The sequence below is a fragment of the Cloeon dipterum genome, chromosome 3 (assembly GCF_949628265.1).
Source record: "Cloeon dipterum chromosome 3, ieCloDipt1.1, whole genome shotgun sequence".
In the NCBI taxonomy this organism is placed as follows: domain Eukaryota; kingdom Metazoa; phylum Arthropoda; class Insecta; order Ephemeroptera; family Baetidae; genus Cloeon; species Cloeon dipterum.
The window spans coordinates 14438413-14458032 of NC_088788.1; the positions used below are offsets into that span (position 1 = coordinate 14438413).

A 19620-nucleotide genomic window follows, 5' to 3' on the forward strand; every position below is an offset into this window, starting at 1 on the left:
CGTCAAAAATGCAAACATCCACAAAGCGTTGACTTTTTCCTTTTTAATTTTCTCAGATTTTACGTTTAAAATTAAACTTGTCCCTCAAAACAGTCAATTTTTGGCTTTTTGTTTCGAATTTCTGCTATCTACATTGTGCAACAAAATTTTAAATTTTCCAAATTATTTATACAGTCTATAAAAAACCCAGGCTTGAAAAAATAAAATTTTCATGAGCATGGCAATCTGTTTGGGCCCATTGTTGCTCTAAAATGAACGCAAATTTCAATTCGATCCACTCTAATGCGGAAGACAAACAAATTATGTGCAAACTCGCTGTTTCACTGCTCTCCGCAGAGTACATGTGAGCAAAGTAATCATCAACTTTCAATCGCATTGTTTGATCGATATTCAAATGAAGTGGAAAATCTGCGGCCGCGGAGCAACACACTCGAAGTGCTCGAGTGCTTTTGCTCCGCTGTCGAATTCGGCCGCTGAAAAAGCAGCAGCTCTTCGTTCGCGTGGTGTGTCGGGGCGGCTGCGCTGCGTGTAATTGGCCTCTTAGTCAGGTGTTTCGACTCGCATCGCGACGAGCGCGAGAGTGCGGGGACTGGCACCCCGCGACCGACATCGATACGCGCGCGGGGGTCACGAGATATCATTATGAATCGTGTCCTCGACACCGCGCGCCAGGCAGCCATCGATCTCTCGCCAAAAAGTGTACAAACTATTGCATTCTGGCCTGCTCTATAGCGGCGTGGCCAAACCAAACACAAGCGGCGGCTCATCTCGTCGAAAAGCGGCTATATAGCAATCTATTAATAGGCCAATCGATTCCGGGCGAGTCTCATTTTTCATGTGAATTCGAGAGTAGGCAAACATGGAGCTCACTCTCTCTAGTTTTTAGTACTTTTTTCTACGCACATGTAAAATGTGTGTGTATAGGTTGCACGACGAGAGTTTTCAAGTGGAACTTTTCAAAGGGTTGTTCACGCGTGCAGAACCATGTTCGCACTCGTTTTCATTCTTTCTGCGGTGTAAAAGGGTGTGTTGATTCACACCCGTGACATTTGAGAAGGGTTGAATTGATTTTACTGCAGATTTTGTTGCATCCTGGTCGTTAAGAGGTTAGGCAACCCCTTCGACAGGTCAGTCAGGTGGAATGCATATCTTGCCGCCTGTGCACTACTCAAAAGATGGCTATGGTACAACTGCATTTGTATTTGTATTTTAGTCAATTTAAGGATTTGAACTAAACCAAATTTATTTTAAAGAAGAAAATCGAGCTTTGCATACAATTTTGTCCGTGTGATTTCCCGAAAAAAAAACTAAGTCAGCACGGGGTTTACACCTTAATTTTTCCGACAAACCTTTAAAAAGTGTAAATTAAAAACTTAAAGGCCAAAGAGCACTTTTCAAAGATGTTAAGGAATTGGTTCCAGTTAAATTTTTAACCACATATCATACGGAAAGCTAAAATCAAAGCTTAAAACTAGTGAAAGTTGTATATATACCATAAAAAGGGTTAGTGGCAGAAAAAAATATTGCCATTGAAATTTAAATATTTTCTTAGTACGGAACAGTTTAAATATCCTTCTTCTTTGAAGATAATAAATATAAAAATTGAAAAATGGAAACATCCAATATCATGCGAATTTGTTGGTACTAAGTGAGAGATAACTATACAGCTAGAAAGATTACGTGATAAAATGTTCTAAATCAGTACTAATCTAACTGTTTGAAGTGTTCATTTTTTGCTTTTTTGTTGTAATGTCTTGATTTAAAAATTCCAGTTAAATGATAATGTTTTCTTGTTTACCAAAGGTCCCTGTTTTTAATCATTCTATTAACTGCTGTGAAAAATTGGTTATTTCCGAAAACGAAAATTACTGGACAGTCTCAAACCCTGAAATCAAGTACATACTGCTGCTGCATATTCTTCTCCTTAGCTTTGCATAAGAATTTTATTTCCTTTCCTGGTAGCATCATTTTAAATTTATGATTCTGCTTCCTCTAGAAGACATTTTTTCCCTCCAAGTACTCTTCCTTTTTTTGTTAGTATCACATTTCGACCCCAGTCTCTGGAATCATTTTAAAAAATAAGGAAAAGTTCATTTTCGTTGAGAATTTTTGAGATCACGCATGCGTAGACCTGTTGCAATTGCGCAATTGTGTCGGGGCGATTTCGAATGGTCACGTTGCTCCGTTATTAAGCGTGGGCGTGAATGGTAAGCAGAGGAACGAACAGCACGCGTGACAGCGGTGGATGCCTCGCAGATTTGCCTCGCTCACTTAGGGTTCGTTCCGCGGGGTGGTGCGAGAGAAAAGGAAAAGGGACACGAGACCAACGGAAAGAAAGAAAGAAAAGAAGGAAAAAAGCTGCTGGCGCGAGGGATGACAAAGGCTGGAGATTGATCTTTTGCAGGCTCGCCAGCCAGGCAGAGGCAGCTCTCTCTCTCTCTCTCTCTCTTTCTCTCTCTCTCTCTCACTGGTCGGTCGGCAGTCGGGTGTAATCTGGTGCTACTTCTCGCACTGACTCTATTGCCCGATCAATAGCACACCCAAATACTCACTCACTCACAACGTTCTCTCTCTCTCTCTCTCTCTCTCTCTCTCTCTCTCTCTCTCTCTCTCTCTCTCTCTCTCTCTGCTCACTTTACGTGCTCAGCCGGCGCTTCTCTCTCGGTTTGCCTGCCTGCTGCAAACTCGTTATCGTCGCCCGCTTGCTCACTCCAGCAGCCGCTTTCCCATTTTTCTTCCAGCGGGCCTCCCGACCCAACTTGCGGCTTTTCCCCTCCGCTGCAGCCACTGTACTTGCCTGCTTGCCGTGCTAGAAATTTCAAAATGCCAAAACAACGCTTTTTGCTCCCCCGGCACGAATTTGCACAAAAGCAAAGACAGCACTTTTTTGGTTTGCTGGACAGCAGGAAGAGTTTCATTCTGGAAATCTCCAGGAATATCATTGTTTGACCAATTGAGCATTTTTTTAAATCGGCTCAATCAGGGTGACATTATTAACAAATTATCTGCTTTGTACGCTTCATTGCCAGTTTAATAAACAATTTTTACAAAGTGCAATAACCAAAACACGATATAAAATTTGATTTTAACGGGTTTAAAAATTTGCAGCCCCAGATTAAAATTTCATACAAATGCTACATAATTATTATTTAAACAGCTTTTTACCTTTATTTTCATTCCTAAAATAAAATGTCGAAATGCCCCAGTATTATCAAAGCTAACAGTTACAAAAAATAATGACAAACGTTGCCACAATTTTTCACATGTTAAATTTCCAACCAGTTTTGGTTTCGACAGCTAATTTGAAAGTCTTTTACACTGCCCCTTTTAGTACTGATTTGTTTAAACGATTAGAGGGGCAATGGATCCCTTGCAAATTGCACAGCTCCTCAGGCTACTTTTATAGTGGCTCGTGAGAACAATAGTTTTTTTCGCCACGAAAGGCGTTCTGTTCTGTCTTTGTGCTCCCAATTAAACAGGTCCATCGCTCAAAGAGAATGACGTGATGGCCGTTTTTAGACGCCGCTGACTTCATTTTAATTGCTCTCACGCAGCTCGCAAAAAATGCGCCCATCTGATAGTGAATTAACAGCTCCTTTCCTTTTCTTCTGTTCGCAGGTACGTGCTAGTGGAAATTGGCGCCAAACTCCTATCGATGGCATAGAGTGAGCAAGTAATTCAGGGGGCCAGAACGACGGCGCAGTCTGGCAATCAAAACAAGCCGTTTGATTGTTGTAATCTGCTTTGGGGGCAACAAGTGCGCGACAATTTTTAACCCTTGCCGCAGCCACCGCCGTCTCAACTGTTGCGCGCGTGCAAAACGCGGCAACTGAAGACGGTGTTCAGCAGCTCTCGTAGATTAATTTGAGCCAATTCCGCGGCCAGGGGGTGGATTTGCGTGGCTGCGAGTGTATTTATTTGGTATCGATTGGGGAAATGCAACCCTCGACGCGCGAAGAAGCAGCGGACGCGGCGGCGTTGCCAGCTTGGTCGCGTCTGGCGATATTTTTACCCGTGTGTGGCTGCTGTCCCCCATAACACACACACACACCACCGACCGACGGCCCCAAACAGCCGCCGCGTGTGTGTGTGTGTTTTATTGAAATCACGCATTGTGAGTGTGAGCGAGGGCCACTTTGACTCACCCGTGGAATCGCGTATTGATTTCTGAATCCGACTACGTGCCCGCCCGACGTGTCTGTCGCTCCTCGCAAGATTTTCCGCGGCCCCGCCGCACACACATCCGCTTCGTTAGCAGCGAGGGTCCTGGACTTTTAAACCGAATGCGCCGCTTGGACCGCACGGCATCATGCAGTCTCTTGCTTGATGAGACGCGTCGCGAGGGTGTCGTCCACACTTCCGACAACGAGGGGTTCGCTTTTAGACGGGTTGCAAAAAATATTCAAAATGGTGATAGCTCTGTAATACAGGATGTTTGACTGCACGTTTGCAACATTATTGGTCATTCGAGTGTAATTTTGCGGGGAACTAATAAATTCAAATTGACATTCAAAATTAATAAAAAATTATCAGCATGTTCGAAACTTTTTCTCTCTACTAAATTTGTTCATTATTTCGAACAAATTACGTGTTTGAGTCTATGTTTTTACAAGAAGAAGTATTCTTTTATAGCCTATTGTCATGTCAACCAAATACTGTCTTCCAAATTTTACGATTTGACAATTTAAACAGTTTTAAGAGATTTAAAAAATGTATAGTGTTTAAAAATCAATTTAAAAATACTTTTTGGAAAAATTGAGTAGATTTTGGTTTTTAGTCAATGCATGGTGAGAAAACCGATCGTTAGGCCGTATTTTAACATTCCTAAAAAGTTTCCCGCGTGGTTTTGCTGAGCTTTGTAACTTGAAACGCACTTTGTCAGAGTGAAAAATCGCGCATATTATGATTACCTTTTATTCCACTTGCAAATATTTTTGTATCCTTAAATTTTAAGAAAAATCATATAAAAACGCAAGAAGAGTTTTTTTCTTCAGAAATGAAAAATGGGCCCAAAATCATTTACTATTAAGAAGTACCACATTTTAACCTTTATTAATTTTTAACAAGCTATAATTTATACATACACCAAACGAATTTAAACTCTTGATAAATCTAGTTCTGAAATTCTTAAAAAAAACGAATGCGTTCATCTTCAAGGTAGAGAAGCCGTTTTTTCCTCTGTTATGAAAAAGTTTTATCTTTTCCCAAAAGTGACGAAATTTTTTAATCAAAACTCACATCCATTCTGCTCCTCAGTGCTTTTAAATAAGACAGCACGTCCTTATCCACTATTAATCACCACCCATATTAAAAAAGCACGCATTCACTTGCCTCAAAAGGGTGTAACTCACCCCTACGAGGAAAAATTAACAATCCAACTTTAATTAAGCCTGGGTATATGCATACCCTCTCGCTGTTTGCCGAGCAGCAAAGTTCAGCAACTTTCGAGCTGGCTGCGAATTCCTTACAAAAATGCGTCTCCTCGCAGTCGACATGAAAAAGAGGGGGTGCCGATGCGTCGCGCGTGAAATCAACCCCTTGAGCTAGCGAGTCGCCGGTTAATCTGTTGACGCAGCTAGAGGGTTGCAGATGAGATGATTTTCCGGCCGCTTCTTTAATTCTGCTTGTGCCCCATTAACGCCGCCGCCGCCGCCGTGCGAGCAGCATAAACTTCCCCTCGCCTCCACCCGCTTTGCACAGGAGCACGTGCTGCGAGGGTTGGAAGGGGGCGGCCACCCATGCACCCCATCTGCCGCGACGGCCCGGTTCGCACAGTTGTGCAACAGCGGCCGCATCTCGCAGCGCGTTTTCGCGAGAACGATGAGCAATTGGGAGCTGCACAGGGGGGTCGTGTGTTGCGCAGAAATGGGAAATGATTGCTCACTAGTTAGTACTTGGTCGGCTGTCTGGCAACTTGGTGGGGAAGTCTGAGGGTGAACTCGGTTCCGAATTTCACTGTGTGCGCGTTTAGTTTGAATTGTGCGTAGTTTGCAACTGATATATTGTACTTCTTAATGCGCAAAAGGGCGTCAAGCTAGTCTGGGGGATAGCCTTCAACAGATTGCTTTTTTATTAAAGCATTTTTTCGTATTAAAATCAATATTAAATTTCTTAAAATATTATTTAGAAAAATAATCATTTTATGCTAAAACGTATAATTTATTTATGAAAAAACTTGTTAGTTATTATGGTTAATCTAAAGCGTTGGTTGCCAAGTAGTGTTCTCTGCGACCTCTGGCCACCTGTCTTTCGGGAGGGGTTATTGTGTTGTTAATCTAACATTAAAACACACCATAGTGCTACCAACCTCGCGTAAATCAGAAGATTAAAATTGCGGCACCAATTTCCATTGATTTGAATATTTAAATAGTTTTATTTGATGGCTTTTGCTAAAATGTTTTATTAGTCTCTCCATGACCGAGTCTTTTTGGTCTATGCTCTTATTGTCAGTCTCGTTAGTGAAGATATTTTTGACTAATTAAATTATTATATATTTCAAAGATTCATTAATCTATTTCATTCACTCTATACTTCAAATTATTTATCAACGTCAAAATATGTAAAAATACATGCCCTCCATTGAACAACCTGTTTGCCTTTAAGACGATAAAAAAATGTTTTTAGCCGTGCTCTTTTCGAAATTTCCCATAATTCGGTTCTTTCCCCAGTGCGAGAGCATTTCCAATAGTTGCAAGGCCACGAGGCCGTTCCTAATTTCCTCAACGGCCATTTCCATAATGCCCCGTCGCCAGCGTTGTTTTGTTTGTTCTCGACCGGTCGGTCAGCGAGCGAGCGAGCAAGCGAGGCCGTAGTTGATGATTTTCCGCAGCAGCACACCACTTTTGGCCAGATTACCGCTCTTGCCAGGGGGCGGCAGAGGGTGGGGGCTGTTTATTGGCCGACTGAATCACACACTCACTCGCCCGCCTGCTCTCGCGCTGGGCAATAAAATGGATAAAATGAACATGAAACTCTGCTCTCGGCGTCGCTGGCTGCTGTCAAAATTGCACCCTCGGAATAAATTATATCCACTCACGATGCGAATGTGAACACAAATAAATATCTATCTATCTGTCCATTTATGGGGCATAGAGAGCGGGAGAATAATCCCCTGGTTATCCATTATCTGAATTATTGATTGGCGGCAACTGTACAAAACATGCTGTTGCACAAACGTGCCAAAATCAATATCAGCCTCTCCCCGAAAAATTGGTACCTAATTTTGAGTATTTCGGCTCATTTGGAAACTCGACTCGATTTGTTTGCAGACGCTGCTGCTAATTTACATGGTTGTTGCCTTTTGTGTGACAGGAAGCCAGCTCGCGCAAGCCCCCGAAACGGCAGCTGTTTTCACCACTTTTGTCCGATTAGCGGTGGTTTTATTTCCACCTCCCTCCCCCTACGTGCTTTCTACCTGGCGGGGTAGGCGAGAGAGAGAAAACGCGAGAGCGTTAATTTCATCGCATTATCTGATGCTTCAATAAAATGCACTCTGGTTTCGGCAGAAAACCTAATAATGTCAGATAGAATCTGCGTCGGGCGGGCGAGCGGGCGGAGAGGGCAATTAAAATTATCTCTGCTTGTTAACACTTAATTTGCGTTGAGCTCACCTCTCACGTCGGTTGCTAAAAACACAAGCAAACCCAGGTGTTAAGTATTTTTGCCATTTAGAACGCAGCGATAAGAGCAGATTTGCTAGAGATTAAATGGATTTGTTTTGTATTAATTTTTCAATGAAGCATTCACGTCTTAAGTGCTTCATTGGCACATAGAATATTTTATTTGACAGGTGATGAAAAACCACTTTTCCTTTTAAAGAGATTCGCATAGCACCGTTGAGTGCGTGTGATAAATCGATATTTCTGGAAACTTTCGACCTTTGAATGCCTGAGCAGAAACAGTTCAATAATCAAAACTTTCGACGCTCGCGCGGGCACTTTTCCTTTCACTCAAATGTCAACGCAGAACCTTTCACCGTGAAAACAATCCAATCAGAGAGCCATAAATTCGGTTTTGGTGCATCGTTGCTGCAGCAGCAGCCGCGCGCAGAGAGATCGGAACAAAAGATGAAATTGCGCTCGCTGGCTGCCTTTCAGCAGCGTCTACAACTTTTGTTATTTGACCTGCTTGGCACCGAAGATGGAATTTTTATCTCTCCGCGCTGCTGAAGGGTGTGGGCCAAGCAGCACGGCAAGAGCAGTAGCCAGCCACATTCAATAAAACTGTTGTTGACAACCACATTAGCCTGACCCTGAGGAAGGTGTGTGCCGTAAAAATGGCGCGTTACGACTCGCCGTCCGTCGACTGACCCACTCATGTCAGCGCCGTCAACTTTGAACTGTCAGACCACCCGACGAAGAAAACCGCCGGTCTCTGCTGCCCTTTATTTATTAATTGGTCGATTAATTAGTCCGCAAATGGGAGGAAATTGATTTAGTGGCTTCTGGAGGAGACGAGCTGCGCAATATTGTGACCTTGGAGGGTTTTTTTCAATTTTGCTAACACAATTAATTTCTTGAGCCATTAGCCAAGTTCACCGCAAACTGACCCACTTGGCGAAATCAAAATAAACAAAGGGAAAGAAAATAAGAAATTATCGACCCAGTTTAAAAGTTTAAAAATGTGCAATTATACTTCGGATCAGAATTACTATCAATTTAATTTATTATCAATTGAACAATTTCTTGTTTTTTTACCCGATAATGAGTACAAATTAAATAATGTTCAGGAACTAATTCCATAAATACCATCTCGATTGAAATCGCAATTTTAATTACTTAATAAACTAAACATTTTAATTTGGCACAACACTCATAATTGTGCTTCATCTGTTTTTTACGCTTTAAACATGTTACAATTCTGGACGTATTATATATTATATCATTTAGAGCTTAACTCATTATCAGGATAATTTATTGATTTTGGAAGTAGCCATCAAACTTGCCACCCTAAATGACCTAAATTTGGAGAAATTGCACTAAACATTTGCCATTTTCAAGTCCATGTGGGGCACGGCATTCAACGCAATGACAAGTAAAGGGTTTAAATCGCCTTCCGGCTTACGTTTGCTGTTTAATTCCGTCTACAAACGGCGTGCATTGTTGCAATTGAGTTGTCCTTCTCTCGGTTTGTCACGCGCACTCGGCTCTAAAAGAGCCAGCGTGTAAATTAATTAACCGGCGGGAGTGGGCGGCTGGATGGCTGTCGGGGGTTGGCGCGAGAGGGGGCTGACAGATGGCCGCCGCCGCCACCCGATCGACGGGAGGGGGTGACGGGGTGGGCATCCCCCGCAATGATATCAACACCCCGCGATTAGACAAACCATCATCGCGCGCGCCGGGACGGAACGAGCGGCTCTTTAAATACATGCACATATAATAATCTTCAAATTTGATTACAGCACAGCGCGAAAATGAATTCGCTGCTGCGCGTGTCCCGTTTTATTTGTGCTTTATTTGGCGAGGTCGACGTCTCTGGCGGCAATTAGGCGCGGTTGCCAAGCCGAACAATCAAATAAAACAACACCCACGCCGTGCGCCGAAATAATGCGTGTATAAAAAGCAGCTCACATCATTAAATCGGCCGAGTGAAAAATCAGACTGCGTGAAACTCGAGTTTTCTCTCGTTTACCCGACATGCAAAGCGGCATTATATCTTTTGCTCCTTTGTTCGGGTCTTTGACCCATTCGAATGCGTGCAGCAGCCACGAATTCACGCCCATTAGATTTTCGGCCAGTCAGCCGGAACCTTTGCTTTGCACAGGAATGGAAAGACTCGAGAGTCTCCCTCGCGCTGCTCTGCGCAGAATATGCGTAATGAAAACGGCAGCGGCAATTTTGCGGGCGTCGGAGCTGAAATGTTAATTAGCGCGCGTTGCAGCAAAAGCGGCGGCGCCTCCCCGACCAGACTCGGGTGCCCATCATCCCTCTCTCTTCTCTCTCTCTCTACAGCTCTCGTAAATATATCCGACCATCCGTTTGTCCGCGTGCTGAATTTGCGCGCTGCCTGCAATCCATACGCTCCGATAGGGGGAGCCCCGCCGGGCGGGCAACCACCGCACGCGTTTTTTGCCACTCGCGCGCTGCGCCTGGGTGGGGGGACGAGGCAGCAGAAGCGAAGCCGTCGCCGTGGAGGGCCCTGTGCCAAAGCCGGAAGCGGCACGGCGTCCAATTATAATCGGAGGGCGCCGGGAGCCAACCGGCGGTTATAAATGAGCGACTTTTCGGCACGTCTCGAGTTACAGAAAAAAACTTCAAGTCGAATTTCAACTCCAGCCAACTTGTCGAAGTGTGTTCCTGTCCGCTGCTGCTTTTACAGATTGGATACTTTAGGAAGTCTGCCAAAAATTAAGCAACTTCCTGTTTACTCTATAGAATTAAACCAAAAATAAAAATAAAAACTTTACGTGTCTTTGCTTTGTTTTGATATTTACTTTTTTATTCACTTTCATCTCCAATTCGAACAACCTTAAAAATAAATCTAGAAATTTATTTTTCCTTCCTAAATTTGTTTCCTTCCTCACGGTCGGGCCCGTCAGCAAGGAGGCCCTGGTCCGCGACCTATCTGGCTGGTGGATATGGCCAAGTGGCTTGTTGAAAGCGACTCGGCTCTGTTCACCGTGAAACGATGCGAGTCGCGGCTGGTGGAGCGCTCTGGCGGCGGCCTCGCCAAGTTCTGCGTGCACCCACGACTCGATTGAGCCAAGCAGCTAAATAAGCGAGGAATAAAAGTGCCGGAGGCAGGGAGCAGAAATGAAAATAATGTTGCCTATAATCTCAGGCGCACCATGAAGTTTCAATGAAACGCTCGAAGCAAAGCTTGATTTTTATACGAGGAAAAAATATAAAGAGCGACAAATCTGCAGGGTAAAATTATTTATTTTCAAACAGACTGATGTCAGCTGGATTTCATTTGAAAGTTCATATTTTGATATTCAGGTCGGGGCAATAATAGACCGCATCTGACCTAATATCGCAGACAATTATGCCGCCAAGCGCTCGAGCAAATTTATCGCACTCGATCACCTTTTTTAAAGTCAGAATTGGCAGGCGTAAAACTTCCTTCAACACATTTAACAGAGGCAAAATGTGAGCTTGTTTTATCGAAAGTCAATTTAATTAATGATTTTATTAAGCGCATGCAACAATTTTAAATCTACACGATTTGTACATTTTTACTTATTTTTTAAGCTTCCCTCAGAGTCAATTTTCTTGCCGTATACACGTTTAAATATGATATTTTTCACATGTCTTGCCACAGAAATTACATCTACAGTCAGTATTTTCGGTTCAAAATGGAAAGTCAATATTGGAAGCCATTTTTTTAATTGTTTAATTTAAATTTCATAGAGTTCAAATTATTTTCAAACACTTTTTATGTTTCGACTTGCTCTTGACAGAGGGTGTGAGGTGAATTGTCTCTGTGTGTGGTAACGTAAAATGGATAGCATTCTTACCAGCTGCCTGTGGATAGCGACCAGAGCCCAAGGGGTTGTCACCTGGTGACACCCCCTTTGGACCAGGCCCAGAAGCGGGGGAGAAGTAAACGATTTTTTTGTAAATCATGGCGTAAACGCATTTTTGTGTGTGCTGGACAGAGCTCATCTTGCAGTCGTTAAGATTTTGATTTTTTTTACAATGGATATAATGGCTGTGATAGAGGGTTACAGAAATTCGTTTTTGACCAGACGGAGCAGATATCGGTCGGTAAGTTGTATTATTAATTTTGTCAGAAAATTAAATTCAGCTTCCACGGTTAAATAATATCATTGTAGTGGACGTTGGCCGCCATTTAGTGCATTTTGCATATGTATTAGTAGGAAATCTGGAGGCAAAGTTTTCACAACAAGTGGTGCTGTTTATTCACTTCGTGAGGGATGTATTAGGACTGAAATTACAAAAGCAATAACCAATATTGAAATAATGTTACGTGCTCACTGAAGGGCTTTGAGAGGGGGTTCTGACCTGGCTCTCTCGCGCTTCCACCGTCGCCGAGAGGGTTGTGGTTTTCTATCTAGGGAAGTTTGACCTCATTTTTTATTTCTCGCTCGCGGCTCAACCAGTTAGCTTAATTATTGCACTTAACCTGATGCCTATAGTTCTATGGGAAATAGACACAATGCTACCCTGACTTGGTTAAAGGTGGGTTTGGTAGCAATGGAAACGAGCGGGTTTGAAAGGAACAGGAAAACTTTGATTTATTATTGGCAAGCAATAGTGGTTCAATAAGGAGAAAATGGCTTTACGTTGAAGGGGAGGAAAGCACAGGAAGACAAAAGCACTTTACGGCGAGACGCACTGCTTTGATGGAGTGGAATGCGGGGAAACGTTGTGCAATTCACCAGTTGGGTAAGCTATTAGTGTTTGAAGCCGCCAACAGATGGCGCCACCGTCTACTTGTACTTTTCTTTCGATTTTAAGCAACTTCCGCTGCGATTTTAGACTCAATCCTGCCACTGTGCATTCCTCAATTAATATGTTTTCTTTTGACATTCAGAAAGCCAAAATCGGTTAAGCCAGTCGCCGTAGAATTGTGAAAACCACTATTATTTTCATATATAAATATGTTTTCCGACATTTCTACAGCGAATGGCGGGACTGATTTTTGTTTCCAGCACGTCTAAAGAAATAATTCTAGAAGCAGAATGCACAGCAGCAGGATTGAGACTGAAACCGCAGCGGAAGCAGTGCCTTTAGAAGTAGATCGTGGCGCCATCTGTTGATAGCTACGAATACTGAGGGCTCGCTCAACTGGTGAATTGCCGGTTCACTTCTGCCTTCTATTTCAAAGCAAATCGAATTTTCTAATCGACAAAGCAATTTGATCAGTTATTCAGGCTTTACAAGGGGCTGATTCTGGCAAAAAAAAATCCATAAGTCATCAAGCATGACCTTGGAAATTTTTGTCGCAAGATTCTGTTCCAAACTACCGCTTATAGATTATTTAAGTCATTTTCCAGTAGGATAGTTTCCGCAACTCATGGTTAGTTAGCAGAATTTAAGAACAGATCTATTTGCAATTGACTCGGCTTTTGTCATCGATTTGTTACTAACTGTTTCATTCCGACTTTATGGACAGTCAATTACTGCAAAAACTCCAGCTAGATGCACAATAATTTATTTTTATTTCCATGCTCAGCAGGTCTTGTAAATTTCAACCATTTTTTTTGGTGCGAGAAATTCTTGGAAAATTCAAGGCCAATCTTATCTCACTAAAGTGAAATATTAATATTGTGTTTGCAGTATATAATTGTTCATGAATGCAACAATTTTCTGTTTAAAAATGCAAACGCAAGTCTCGTAAGAAAATTTACCACGATGGCACGTTCGCCTTATCTTTTATTTTCTTTTATTCCGTGAGAAAATCATTTCTAGGAGGCATCTCCCTCTGACAAAAGATGCTGCGTTTATGCTCGAGCTTCCAGCGAAGAGCAGCCAAAGGAGTTTATAAAAAATGATATTCGGCGGAGGAGAGGAGTGAGTGAAACATCCTGTTAGTGCTGGTGCTGGGCACATTACCTGCTCGCGCTCCAAAATTAAAACATTTAGAGGGGAGAAAGAGAGAGAGAAAATCCTCTTTCTTATTCCTACTCGCTCGTCGTTGATGCTGCTGCCTGGCTGGAGCAAAAATCTGCTCTCTCGAAATGTGTACAAATATGCGCGCAGGAAATTTATTATTTTTGAAGCCGGCCAAGAGCGGCCAGGCATTTCACGATCGGCCGGCAGAGTCAATATTGGCGCTGGTTTTCGCCGTTTTTTGCTGCTCATATAATCTCCAAATTTACACACACGCGCTCGCGCTTAATCACAAACTCACACACCTAAGTTTGTTTTTCACCGCCTGCTTAACACTGAATTTATTACTACGTTTTTACAACCCTAATCTGACTCGATTCGAGAGTGAGAGAGACGTGTTTGCCTAATTTCTCAAGGTTCTATAATATTCCTTCCCATTTAATCGTGTTTCAGCACTGTTTTAGGATTGATGCTGAGAGCGTTGCTTTGCTTTATTTCACAAGGCGGAAAATTTCGTGTGCCTCGGGGCACGTAGAGTGAAACCCGTGCATCTCGCCACAACTCCCACGCCTGCACAATAAACCGACGAGAGCCGGTGCAATCGCGCACGTTAAATAGGATGGATTTCTCTTTAATAACAACGATCCCGAGCGCGTTATTTTTGCATCCAGTGCGCTCTCGTATTCAAATGAAATCGTTCGACACTGGCGGGAGAGAGAAAAGAATCCAAAAATAACAATTTCGTCCCTCCCTTTCACTGCGAAAGCCTTCCTCGAGACACACACACTCCCACCTGTTGTTTCACAGAACGTGCAAGCACCGCGGCCTGCCAATCATTTGAGCTATTTGCATTTTACGGCCCGCAAAAAGAATCAATTATGGCTTTTTCGTGAATCGAGTCCTCTCCCCGCGCACGTGATGCAGTTTCCGTCTTTTTCGCTCTTCTGCAGCAGGTTAGAGGCGCGAGCTTGTTTCGCTTTTTTGCAGCCGACTGTGCCGGCGCGAGCAAAATTCAAATCAAGAAGTCAGACAGGGTTGAGGTAGGCCAGCCAGTTTGGTTTTTTGGCCATGCGGACATCAGTCTAATCGGATTGCCGGCGAGCGCGACACAAAGCGAACTAGCGCGCTGCGAGTGAGTTATTGGGCAATTGGATCGAGCGAGAGCTTGGGATTTGCGCTCCACTTTCACTGTCGGTCTCGGAGCAGTCCTCCCTCAGTCAGTCGACCGGCCGGTTGCTCCATTGTTGACCTTTCCTTTTCTTTCTGCGACAGCTTCATTAAGTGAGTCGCGGCCGCACTTCCTGCACTCTTGCAGCAGCCCAATTTTCACTCACTCAACTTCAACACTCACTCGGCTGCAAACCTGCTTTACAGTCTGCGTCGCGGAGACTTGAACGAGCGGTTTTTTGCTCTATGATGTACTGTAGATGCTAATCAGCCAGGGTGATGATGGACGTGCCACACGCCGCGAGAGTGACGCCGCTTCTTACCCTGAAAAGGACCCTGAGAATAATAGCAAGGGCACTTGACGCACTGCCGTACTGCCTTTTGTTTCGTTAATCAAGTGTGTATGCTGATGCACGGCAACCTTAATCTCTCAAGATCGATTCAGTAATGACGATTGTTCCCAGCTAATACTGCTTTAACTTTTGGAATCTTACGATACAGCAAGACTATTTTATTTTTGAATTATTTTCCTATTTAAATGCGTTCTTTTTTGCAACTGTCTACTGAATAATTTTATATCCTTCATAAAAAACGCATACCACAATCGAACGTGGTTTGAACCCTAAATTCTTACTTTTAGTGCCTCGATCGCGGAGAATAGATGCGACTCGGGTCATAATTCATATCAAATGCGATACCAAAAGATGCAGGAGCTTTTGCCCTTGAACGGTGAAAATCCTCCCTGGTGAAGAAAGAGAAACATCTTCCCCTTTTCCTTGAATGAGCTTGCGTTAGGTTGGTTTTTTATTGTCCGAGAGAAGGCCATGGCTGCAAGATGTGATGATCACCTGTCTGACACGCGGAGGGATCCCGAGTGAGTGTCAGCTGCCCCCCTGGCCCCGGCAGCAGCAGCTTCTTTGGCTCGAGCCATTTTTTCTGCCCTCCGATTCTCCGTCTTAACAAGCAGCCCATTATTTTTCACCCACCTGGGACTGTTAAATAAGGGGATGCGCGGCCTCAATAGGACTGTCTGCATCCCCTCGACCAAGAGACCACATTCCTCCTTCGCCGCCTGCTCTTGGCCTCCCAAGAAACTCGATCCATCTTTCGCTGACAAATATATCTATTGCATCTCGCGTGTTTATTGGTTTTCACGTTGTTTCTGTCAATTTAGATTATAAATCACTTATGCGAACGTGTGATTTTAATTCCTGCCGTTGAACTGGTTTTATTTTACGGTCCGAAAGCATAGTGACTAAAGTATGAGAAGAGTTAAGGCAATTTTCCCTTCTAGTGTCAATAAACTATATTTTACTCTAAAAGTTGATAAAAATAAGCTCACCAGTATGAAAAAGTTTCTTCTCCCTAAAATGTGTTTCCGCGTTCTACCTCTTATTATTATTTTTGTCAGCATCCCAACCATATAACAGTAAAGAGGGGGAATTATTTGTTGCTCAGGGTGTCTTCTCTTTAAAAAGATCACTGACGTATAGGAAACGCATCACTCGCAAGGGAAAACGAAAAATGCCAGCAGCCCTCTTTGTCGCACACACGCATCTCTGAAGGCCAAACATCCATAATCGGGGTCTCAAACGAACCAGCCCTTGCTTTGATTTTCGTCCTTCCAGGTTCTTTAAAATTTTCTTTGTGACGAAGGTATAGCTTTGAATGTCACTCAGCCGACAGTGTGTTTATTGTTATGGGTGCATTTTTGAGCGTTTTGTCACGAATTACTCTGTTGCGTTTAACATAGGTTATACCTTATTTTTCAAACGAAAAATAGCCAGCTTCTCATAATTTTATTTATTTGAAAAGGGTAGTCAGCGTTGACCAATGCCGTGAAGCGACAACAACATGACCCCTATTTGGTCTAACAAAAAGAGTCGGAAATTATTTAGCGAGCTTTCAGGTGCACCCTGCTGGCAGCTGCCTGGACTAGTTAAATTCATATTCCTATAGATGGAAATATTTGGAATCAAAGCAGGTGCCGCGCTGGAGAAGCAGCGTCGCCGTTCTCCGTCGATCGCACTGGAGGCGAAGAAACAACAAACGGCGCGGAGTTAAAATGGGAGCTAAGCTCGCGGAGCATTATCTCCGCTTCATTAGCGGAAAAGGCAATTAATTAATTTGTTTATTGACTAATTGCTGCTGCGGCGGCGGTTTAATGACCCTTGCCATAGTGATAAACACACTCTTAGCTGCTCGTGCGGCCTCAAACTTGTTTACATCTGTAATTGATTGTAAATATTTATCAGCGACACAGCAAAGATGTTATCGCGCTTGTCGCCACTTTCGCGAAACTCCAGTCCAACACGAGTCAAGGCTTCGACGAGTAAAAGCTCTCTTTTGAAGCTAATTTGAAACGCTATTTCCGGGCGTTCACAATGAGCGCTCATTTTGATAATAATTGCGAAGTGGAATTTTGATCAGACTGCCAAATTAGAGGAGATGAGCGGCAAATTTCAAATATTTGCCGATTAGCCGAGCTAGCATTCCGACATTCTTTCCGAACGGAATAATACACAATTGTGGGAAAATTAAAAAATTTTTCATCTCTGGGGAAAGGATTGAATGCTTGAAGCTCCACAGATCGAGGAAAAGAAGTGATTATTCTGAGTGGTAAACCGTCAAATATTTACAAAAAATTTTGTGATTGGAACTCAAAATCACTTATGCGTTATGCGTCACCTTAATTTACTTGTATAGTAGCCGATTATCTCCGCGGCACAAATTCTCCGATAAGCTCTTGAGCTGGCCCCCGGATTCGAGGGACAGGGTCGAGACTTGCGTGTCTAGTCGACAGTATTCTACGGAATTACAAGTTAATCGAATTATTTTCTGTTGCAGCTTGCCAGGCTCAGTAATGAAAGGTTGATCTTCGAAAATTTACACAAAGACACACTTCTGAGCGGAGGCACCGCAGAAGTTATAGACCAAACGGCGGTGCCGAAGAAGAAGCTCGGCACCGACGCTACCCGCCCCAGAATGCACCAGCAGATGCCGGCCAACACGCTGAACAGCAAAATGGGACTGCAAGGGTCAGTGGATTACTCATATTTACTTTTCGAGAACAATGCGTTATTTTCTCATCTCGTCAGTTTCCACCGGGCTCTCATCACGTTCGGTTATTATTTTTAATTAAGTTTACAGCTCGCGGAACAAGCGTAGCGAAAATATACGTGCTGTAGTTTTTGTCTGTGTGGGTATTCGTACACTGGAAGAAGGGTCCGCTGCCGCCACCGCCGCCGCGTGTGAGAAAAGCAGAGAGAAATCTGAATTGAATCTCTCAATAAACGTGAGAGACAAGACAAATAGACGCGACTGCTCGTCGTATATAAAATAATAAATAAATGCAAATCGTGAGAATCGGTCGGGGCAGCGAAATTGTGAGGGAAGAGGACGCATGCACCGCGGAACAAATTGCATAAAGCATCAGCAGAGCCGGCGTAAACGAGAGAGCTGCACTTTTTTTTATTATTAACGTACTATTGGAGCTGCTGACCTCGATTGTGACCTTTCTGCACTCGCGCAACACTCACTTCCTCGTTGCCAATACGCACACTCGACTCGCGGCGAACACCGGCCGGCGGCGCAGCCGGAGAAAATGCGCTCGGCATCACTTAAAAAGTTTTCTTTCACTTTTCGCCGGGCGATTAGAGTGTTTTCAGACACGGGAGCTATATTAACAGCAGAAAAGCCTGGAATCTGCGTGCGTACATTCATTTTTTTTTTTTTTTTTGCTCCAAAGCGAAACCTACACACACAAAAAGCTACGCTAAACCTTTTCTCATCATCGAGGAGATCGTCAAATACCTCTAAACCCCTCGTAGGGACGCCCACGAGTGCGTGAGAGGAGAATTCATTTTTTCTAATAGATTGCTGCCGCGTGGTTTGATTTGAAAAGGTATACATTCAGTGCGTAAGCTATACACGTGTAGGGGGCACGGAATGCGTGTAAACCCCGTGCTTTTTTCCGAAAATAATATTATATACACAATAAACTATTGTTTTGACCTCCATGAGAAAATGCAGTCAAGCGCAGAGCGGCGGAGCTGCCTGGCTGAGCAAGTGCCAACACACGAAAAATAATCACACGAAAATTTTTGGAGGCAAAAACGCCCGCTTGATATTTTCGCCTATGAGAATCTTCTCCCGGCATTTTATTTATATTCTCATCACCGCCGCGGCGAATAAATAATTCATTGTAATATGTATTCACCGGTATTCACACACACAAACTCTCGCGCTATTTGTGTATATGCGTGTACGTCTATGTATATTTCGGCTCTTTTTTAGCATAACGTGTAATTGCCGACGCTCCTTGAGAAATAAAAAGAAGCAATTTTCATTTTTTGACCCCCTCAAGCGAGCGTGTGAACGCGAGACGTCGCGAAATTGTCGCTGGCGGCAATTAAAATCGGAAAATTTCGAGAGCACCTGCGACGACGCCTCGTCTAGCCAAACACGATTAGGTCTTTTCATGCGTGAAAACATGCGAATCGATATACCAAACATAGCCCGTCGGTAAGTCACACCTCGTTTCCTTACCCTGAAATAGACCCTGAGCTCATCAAGGGCAGTCAGGTTTATAATATAATGCTGTACACACTCAGGTCGCAGACGCCTTCCGTTGTGGAACCTGCTGTATTAACTGCGCGTGCTGCTTTTTCTTTCATATTTCGTGAAACCACACGTTCAACAGAATTCTGCAGAAATCATTTATGGCTTTTTCTCGTGTTGATTTTCTTTGGTGTAAATTGACAGAATTGATTTAGAAACTGGATATTTGTTCCAATACATTCTCGGCCACAAAAAAAAAATGAAAATCTTATTTCAAATTTGTGGAAGACTTACTTTTGAAATCTTACTAAATGGATGAAAAATATTCTATTTCATTTATTTATTTGGCAACCCTGAGCTAGAACCGTGTGAAAGTTGT

General features: G+C 43.3%; 1 protein-coding gene across 1 annotated transcript in view; it reads left to right on the forward strand.

Moving 5' to 3' along the window:
- Positions 1 to 19620, forward strand: part of tna (tonalli) — a 60995-nt gene that overhangs the window by 15448 nt on the left and 25927 nt on the right. The window contains exon 2 of the mRNA XM_065486439.1: positions 17529 to 17719. Within this exon, the coding sequence (XP_065342511.1) occupies positions 17667 to 17719 (53 nt within the window). The 5' untranslated portion in view covers positions 17529 to 17666. The remainder of the gene's footprint in view (positions 1 to 17528; positions 17720 to 19620) is intronic.